At 62.3% G+C, this 8,526-nt stretch overlaps 1 protein-coding gene across 1 annotated transcript; it reads left to right on the plus strand.

The window, feature by feature from the left end:
* Positions 1-842: 842 nt before the first annotated feature.
* Positions 843-8,261, plus strand: PRSS27 (serine protease 27). The gene is made up of 6 exons (XM_027527443.1): positions 843-1,323; positions 4,685-4,711; positions 5,190-5,352; positions 6,404-6,675; positions 7,244-7,413; positions 7,840-8,261. The coding sequence occupies exons 1-6, from the start codon at positions 1,275-1,277 to the stop codon at positions 8,092-8,094; spliced, it is 936 nt and encodes a 311-aa protein (XP_027383244.1). The 5' UTR covers positions 843-1,274; the 3' UTR covers positions 8,095-8,261.
* The last annotated feature ends 265 nt before the right edge of the window (positions 8,262-8,526 follow it).

The raw sequence follows: 8,526 nt of genomic DNA on the forward strand, positions 1-8,526 counted from the left end.
CCGGCCTCCGCCCCAAGCCGAGCCCAGACCTGAGCCTCTGACGTCAGCCCCGTGCCCCAGATAACTTCCTCCCAGAGCCGCTTCCGCGGCGGCCGCACGTCCCCGACCCGGCCTGCCACGCCCAGGGCAGGGACACGGTACGGTCACCCGGCCCGGCCTTCCCAGAACCAGCTTCCGCCCCGCCCACCTGGCCCTCGGTTCCGGGAAGCCCCCCCACTGCCCCCACCTCCGGGTGGGTTAGGAGGGTGCCGCCCGCAGGCGGTCGTGGCCTCCTTGGGAGTCCTGGAACTGCCGGGACCCAGTCCCTGGACGGAGGGTCGGTAAGGGCGCTGATGTCGGTTGGGGACCCCCACTGCGGACTCCTTCCCTGCTCCACTTTGTTCCATAAGCACAGGGGACCTGGACTTTTTTGTGCTCATCCCCCCTAAAAGTGTAAAACCCAGTTCTGGACTCTGTTTCATTCACTGATGCAGGGTATAGTGTGTGTGTGTGTGTGTGTGTGTGTGTGTGTGTCTGTGTGTCTGTGTGTGTTGTGTGTGTGTGTGCGCGTACTCCTGGGCTCAGTCATGCCCGACTCTTTGTGACCCCATGGACTGTGTGTGTATGTGTGTGTGTGCGCGTGTGTGCACATGCTCGTGAGTTCAGTCATGCCCAACTCTTTGTGACCCTATGGACCCTAGCCCGCCAGGCTCCTCTGTCCATGGAATTTTCCAGGCAAAAACACGGCAGCAGGTTGCCATTTCCTTCTCCAGGGATCTTCCTTCAGGAATCAAATCGGCAGCTCTGTGTCTCCTGCTTTGGAAGACAGGTTCTTTACCACTAGCGTCACCTGCGAAGTAGATGTTCAATATGAATGAATGAACAAATGAAATGAATGAATGAATGAAACAGGGAGGGTCTCATGGGCGGACTGCAGTCAGTTTATGTGGGGCCTGTGGTCACTTGGGGTGTGTGGTCAGCCATGGTAGGGGGTAGAACTCCAGGCCACAAGCCGCCTAAATGGGGCCTATGCACCCTGGCCTCAAATCCTTGGGTGAGGGGTCTGGCCCCTTGGGGTTCAGGGCCAGGTCATGGAGGAACCAGAGTTCTGGGGTGCCTCCTTCCTGTCGAGAGAAACTGGGCTGGCCGGGCTGACAAGTCCAGCGGCATAGCCGAGCTGACACTCATCTGCAGCATATAACCCACTTCATGGAGCCCCGAACGTCGTGCTCGAGCACTCGGAACTCCTGCCACCTCTGTCCCCTGCCCAGCGGGCACTCCACCAGGCCAAGACCATGAGGCAGGTGCTAGCCGCGGTCCTGCTCCTGCTGCTGCTGCGGTCCGGTGAGTCCTACAGATTGCAGGAGAGTCCTACAGGTCCTACAGGTCTGTCCTGCCAGCAGCTGTAGCCAGTCCCCACTCCCTGGCTAGGCTTGGGGCTGCAGCACTGGCCTCCTCTTCTTCTCGCAGGAGGAAGGTTCCAGACATCCCACCTGGGGGAGTGAAGTGGGGAAGGCAGCGTGGGTGCAGGCCTGCGAGGGCCCTGAGGCAGTGACCCGGGCAGGATCCACCCCCACCCGCACCCCCACCCCCGCTCCCACTGCCTTGGGCAAGCAGGGCCAAGCTCTGGGCTTGGCACTCCGCTTCCTCTCGTCTTGGTCTCTCCCGTCTCCAAGGCACAAGCACAGGGCTGCCTGGGTGCAGGATCTGAACTCAAGACTGCTGGCCTCCAGCCTAGGGCCAGTGTCCGCAAGGCCAGGAAGTGTGGCCGAGCGTGGCCTGAGCCAGGGAGCCACGGAAGGCTGGGGGCGCTTAGCAGGGCATGGGGGAGGGGTGCAGGCAGGAGGAGACGGGGGCGGGGGGCGGCTCCTGCACCCGGGCCTCTCTCCCAGGCCCCAGTGAGGGTGAGCAGGTGTCAGCCAGGGGCCTCACCTGCCAGGCCCCTCCCAGCTGGGCAGGCTGTTCTCTGCTGGAGAAACTCTCATGCATTCCTGGGCCCGCCTGGCCTGCCCAGCCACCTCCTCACTTCCGTGTCCTCAAGTCACCTCTCAGGGCCCGGCCGTCAGCCTGGGCTGCAGCCCTGCCGGGGCTCCAGGCTTCCCACAGGGGAGGAGGCACCTCGGTGGGGAGGCCCCAGACTCCTTGGGTTCCGCAGGGCCCCCCAGGCCTCGCTGCCCTGCCTTCCTCCCCTGGCACCAGGATAACAGCGTTCTTTGAGGGAGCTCATCTCTGCCAGGGTGTGTAACCCTGTGATTACTCCTGGTGGGTAGAGTAATCGAGGTCATTGCCAAAGTGCAAACAGCGGCCTGCACTTGGCTCTCCAATAGCTGACACCAGAGGCCTGAACTCCTTCAGCACCATCTTGGCCTCTCATCTCTGGCTGTTCCCCCTAAAGCCTTGGGCCTCTCCTGCCTCCACAACCAGATACAGGAGCAGAAGGGCCCTGGATCCAGAGGAGGGGGCTGACACCCCGCTGGCTTACCCAGCCCCAACAGGACGCCCACCCTGCCCAGCCTGGGTCTCCACATCGCTCTTCCCCAGGAAGTCCTGCTCCCACTGTCCCACTTATATATTCCCTGGGCTCAGGCTCCCAGGATGTGGGCCCTGCTTCCACAGAGATCCTGAGCTCATGGGTGAGATGAGATGAGATGACAATTCCACCCCCAGGGCAAGGTGGGCAGAGCTCTGTGGGGCCAAGTGGGAAGACAGAAAGCTCAGGAAAGGGAGCCAGGCTGCCCAGACAGTACAATCAAGGAGGGCTGCCTGGAGGAGGGGGAAGAATTTCAGTTAGGGTTAGCACTCTGGATTAGGATCTGGATTAGCACTCTCTAGAATCTGGATTTAGACCCAGGAGGAAAGCGGTGCTGTGAACAAACATTCAGAGGCAGGAAAAGTGAAGTCAAAGTCTCTTAGTCGGGTCTGATTCTTTGTGACCCCGGGACTGTAGACCACCAGGCTCCTCTGTCCGTGGAATTCTCCAGGAAAGAATACTGGAGTGGATAGCCATTCCCTTCTCCAGGGGATCTTCCCAACCCAGTGATCGAACCTGGTTCTCCTTCATCACAGATGGATTCTTTACCATCTGAGCCACCAGGGAAGCTTCAGAGGCCGGGGGCTCAGTCCAAACAAGAAGCCGAGGTGCATCAGGCTGGGATGCAGAAGCCTGAAGAGCCTCAATGGAAGGGTCTGCTAGGCAGGGTGTGAGTGCCCTTGATCCCAGGCGTGGACAGTGGATCCACACACAGGAGCGGGGATGGCTGTGGGGAGAACCTGGGCAAGGCTCTGGGAAAGCCCCACAGGGAGGGAAAAAGCCAGCCGGGGCGTTTCAGCTTCGTGCAAGAAGCAAGAGCGCAGGGTCTGGGGTTGTCAATCTGACTAAATCAGATTATACTAAGACGAGGGGCTGGAGGGAATGTCCGCCTGGGGCACGTGTGCATTTTTAAAGGGCCCCTTGTTGACACAATCAGTGTCTGGGCAGATGTCTTGCTGGCCTGGGCTGACTGCCCTCACCCCCACGCATCTGTTGGCGCCTCTACCTGGAAGAGTGGCTGGTCCTGCCTGTGCCTGCCCACTCCTCTTGGCCCATGCTCAGCACCCTCTGCAACTGCTTCATCATCCACCCCCCAGCACTGGAGAGTGTGCCCCTCAGCTGGAAGAATAGGGTCCTGTCAAAACCCCCAAGGTCACAGAGGGGTGTGGCTCAGTCCAGCCATTTCCTGCCCGGCCCCAGGGCCCCTCAGCCGCCTGGGACTGGTTACTGGGGCTGGGGTGTCGGGGGAGTGTGAAGTGGGAAGAGGCTGTCCTGACCCCCCAAGCTCTGATCAGATCCACCCCAGTGACCAGATCCATAAGCAGGGCTCTCTTTATGGGGTGGGTTACCTGGAGCTGCGCTGGCACTGGTTGAGACTGTTGGCCTGGCTGGGGTCTCCGAGCTGGAGTGGAGGGGCCTGTCAAGGCCAAGAGGCGGGCCCTGTGCCTTGTCCAGAAACTGGGGGACAGTGGTCCCGGGGAGAGGGGTCCACTTCCAAAGAGTGCCCCCCGCCCTTCGCCCCACTGTCCCTCACACGGGCAGGGGTGCTGGGCCCGGCAGGGCTCTTGGAGCCGCCTGTGAGCTTGGCGGAACACCTGAGGGGCTGGCACCTGGGAATCTGGGATCTTGGGAGGACTGATGCATGACCATCGTCTGGCCTCTCTACTCCCCTGAGATGAGTGAGACTCGAGTGGCTGGGCGGGCAGGCAGACGTGGAGCCTTGCTCACTTGTCTGGCCCCTTATCCCAGCCAGCCCCAGGCTGGAGGAGGGGGTTGGGGGGAGGCCCCACAGCCCCTTGGCTGAAGGCCACATCCTCCGCAGAGCTTCCAGATGAGGATGAGTGTGGGGTGTGGAGGGAAAGCCCTGGTGGGGTCCAGAAGAAGCCCTCTTGCCCCAAATGGGAGGGTCAAGCCCTGACGGGGTCCCCTCCCTGGCCTTTCTGATTGGTCCTGGCCCACAGCCTGGCCTGTGCACACCATGGGGGCACATGGGGGACCTGTGGCTGAAGGCTGCCAGCCTCTCCTGCCAGGTGCCCGGTGGACGGTCCTGCGGAGTCCACAGGAGGCTGGGTGTGCAGCAGAGGATGGGCTATGCTGACCAGTCGTTGGGGAGGGGAGGAGCAGACTGCAGCTTGGGCAAAGTTGGCTGATCACCCTCTTTTTTCTCATTTTCAGGGACTCGGGGAGGCGAGGCACTGAACGGTAAGCATTCAAGGCCTTCGGGTAGGGGGACAGGAGTGGGCTTGGTTGAGATCTCCGAGACTGGCCAGGACCCCCTCCCTGGTGAGACCCATAATGAATGGGCCCAGCACGGGAATCCCACAGTGGGGAAAACTGGGGAGCCTAGACAGGAGTTGCGGGGTGGAAGGGGAAGGTCCGGGAGCCCATTTGTCAGGCCGGGGGTGTGGGGTAAGACCTTAACCGTGTTATCTCACCCCCACCACCCAGAGGGTCAGGTGTCACAGGTGAGGGGCAAGGGGCCCACAACCCACTGTCGGAGGCTGACTGATGCCCAGGCCTCCGACTTAGGCCTAAGGTCCTGGAGTGGGTCAGGGACAGGAAAGCCAGGGAGTGAACAGGATAAGAAAGCTTGAGTGTGGGTTTGGGGGTGGGAATCACACCTGAGGGGATGGGCCTCCAGGGAGCGCCCCCCACCCCCGCCTCGGCTCTGTTCCCCCAGCCTGCGGCCGCCCGCGGATGCTGAACCGGATGGTGGGCGGGCAGAATGCCTTGGAGGGCGAGTGGCCCTGGCAGGTCAGCATTCAGCGAAACGGAAGCCACTTCTGCGGGGGCAGCCTCATCACGGACCGGTGGGTCCTCACCGCCGCGCACTGCTTCTCCAAGTGAGTCGACTGCGCCCCGCACTCCGCTCCGGGGCCACAGATCGTGCGACGGAACCGCCCCCTCCCCGCGCGCCGTCCGCAAACGCCGGGCTTCAGCACCGCGGACAGCGCCGGCCCGCGGACAACGGCGGTGCGGGGCGCCCAGGCCGGGCCCCCACGGCCCGAGAGAGGCTGCGTCTGCGCCATCTGAGCCTTCCCTGCCAGGGCTCCCTTTGGGTCCAGCCTCGGGGCCAGCTTCCAGCAGCAGCCCCTGCTTCCGGGCTCTTGCTGCCCCCAGCCCAGCTGGGAGGGGTCCATTTCCCCCGGGGGGCTCACAGTGAGGTGCTTTCCCAGACAGGCCGCCCCTGCTGCTGGCCGCAGGGTCCTCCTGTTGCCTGCCTCTCTTCCTTGTCTCCTCCCACACCACAAATCCAGACACTCCCTTCCTGATTGGGGCTCTGGGCACAGGTGGACGAAGCAGAATGGCCATTCCTCCTCCTCACTCTGAGGTCACCTACACTGGCCCTAACCAAAGGACCAAGCTACCCAAACCCTGCTTCCACACCATGACCTGCCTGGTCCTAAGCCTTCAGGGCTGCCTAGGCATCTCAGCTCTCTCCATGCCACAGCTCTTGCAATTCTAAAACCTCACATCTCAAGTTCAGAAATCCAGGCTCAGAGTGAGCAGGTCACTTGCCTCAGGCTGGGCCCCGGTGGGTGATCATCTCCTTCGACCCCCACAGACAGCCTTTCAGGTGGGGACTGTTACTGTCCCCATTTTACAGACAAGGAAACGGAGTCACAGAGAACTTGCTGGGTGACTTGCGCGAGGTGGCTGGGCTGGCCAGGGTGGAGCTGGGAATTTAAAGCTGCTTGGGGTTTACACCCTTTCCCACCTCATCTCTTAGTACACCCCCCTGGAGAGTGTGCTCCGGAAGACACAGTGTAGACTGAGCTGTCAGCATCCTGGGGAGCGGGGAGGAAGTCCGACTCCTCCCTACTTCTCATCTCCACTTAACTTCCGCTGACGCCTCCCAGGCCGCCTCACACCGGGTCTCTACTCTCCCACCAGCACCTCTGAAACATCCCTGTACCAGGTCCTGCTGGGGGTGCTGCAGCTGGCGAGGCCAGGGCCACACGCCGTGTATGCCCGGGTGAAGCGGGTCGAGAGCAACCCCCAGTACCAAGGCATGGCCTCTAGCGCCGATGTGGCCCTGGTGGAGTTGGAGGCACCTGTGACCTTCACCAACTACATCCTCCCCGTGTGTGTGCCTGACCCCTCAGTCGTCTTTGAGTCGGGCATGAAGTGCTGGGTCACCGGCTGGGGCACCCCCAGTGAACAAGGTACTAAGGGCAGGGCAGGGAGAGAACAGGTGGCGGGCCTAGAGAAGGCAGCCTGGGGGCCGCCCTGAACCAACCATCTTCTGTTCAAACTGCCGCACGTGTGTTAGTCGCTCAGTCATGTCTGGCTCTGTGACCCCATGGACTGTAGCCTGCCAGGCTCCTCTGTCCACGGGGTTCTCCAGGCAAGAATACTGGAGTGGGTAGCCATTCCCTTCTCCAGGGGATCTTCCCAACCCAGGGATCGAACCCTGGTCTCCCGCACTGCAGATAGATTCTTTACCGTCTGAGCCACCAGGAAGGCCCACAAGATCTCTACTCAAATGGGTGGAGTAGGTATGGGAAAGGGCAGCAGACACAGGAGCAGGGGCCACAGGGAACAGAAAGAGCCCAGCCTGGTGGTGGGGGGTGGGAAGAAGGAACTCTGTCCTACAAAGCCTCCAGCCAGAAGAGAAGATCTAAAAACACAAGAGAAAAGCAGGTGGGATAGAGCTGCGGTTCTTGAGAACCAGGGCCTGGGGCCCTTGGTGAGAATGTCCCCTGAGCCGCACCTGGTATCTCCCCTCCGCAGACAGCCTGCCCAAACCCCGGACCCTGCAGAAGCTTGCCGTGCCCATCATCAGCACGCCCAAGTGCAACCTGCTCTACAGCAAGGATGCAGAGTCCGGCTTCCAGCCCAGAACCATCAAGGACGACATGCTGTGTGCGGGCTTCGCTGAGGGCAAGAGGGACGCCTGCAAGGTGGGCCCTGGGGCGGGGTGGGCCGAGGCTGAGCCCTAGTGCCTGGGCCCCAGGCGGAAACCAGCCCACCTGGGACAAGGGACAAGGCCCAGGAGGTGGACCTGCAGGGCCCAGACCAGAGCTATGCATTCGACCAGCTGGGAAAGCAGGTTCCTGGGTTCTACCTGGGGGAGTCAGCCAGTGGGTCTGTGGCGGGACTCAGGAAGCTGCATCTTTAAGACACTTCTCTGAGGTGATTCAGGGTGGGTAGTGTGGCAATGCTAGAGAAATGGGCACTCCAGGCTGGAAAGGAAGGGCTGCAGGGGCTGGGGTGTCCTGGGCAGAGACGAGCGAAGGGAGACAGGCGCGGGCACTCAGCCGTGCAGCTGCGGAGCCCGGCTCTCCGGCCCGCGTGAGCTGACACAGGTACCTCTGCTTCGGCCGCAGGGAGATTCCGGGGGCCCCCTGGTGTGCCTCGTGGGCCAGGTGTGGCTGCAGGCAGGGGTCATCAGCTGGGGCGAGGGCTGCGCCCGGCGGAACCGCCCAGGTGTCTACATCCGGCTCACCTCCCACCACGACTGGATCCACCGGATCATCCCAGAGCTGCAGTTCCAGCGGGCAGGGCCAGGCAGTGCCCAGAAGCGGGACCCCCGGACCCGGCAGCCCCTTGGTCGGAACTCCGCACGCTACCCGGCCGCCTAAGCCGTCCTGGTCCTCGCAGCCCTGCTCGCCTTGCTCTGAGCCTTGCTCGGGCTGGTGGGCAGCGGCCGCCCAGGTCCAAGGTGTACATTTGTAAATAGCCCTCCAGTTCCCCCTCCTCTCAAGTTCCCGCTTATTTTTATTTATGTTCACTCTCCAATAAAGACCCAACCTCAGGGCTGGCTGCCTGGGTGTGGCCCCTCGGGGCAGGGCGTCTGGTGCTAGGGAGGGGTGTGGGGGCGAGGCTCCACACTGAAAGCTGGATGTCACCCAGCCCCACACAGGCGGCCTCCCCGCTTCCCCCCCGCCTGTGTCCTTGCCAACCTGGTTGTCACCATGTGTCACCAACGGGTACCCAGGGGTGGCACTGGGGGTGACCGACACTGGCAGGGGGGCCCAGCAGAGCTTTGGAGGAGGGGGGCTCTGCAGGGCATC

The sequence above is a fragment of the Bos indicus x Bos taurus genome, chromosome 25, assembly GCF_003369695.1.
Source record: "Bos indicus x Bos taurus breed Angus x Brahman F1 hybrid chromosome 25, Bos_hybrid_MaternalHap_v2.0, whole genome shotgun sequence".
Taxonomy (NCBI): domain Eukaryota; kingdom Metazoa; phylum Chordata; class Mammalia; order Artiodactyla; family Bovidae; genus Bos; species Bos indicus x Bos taurus.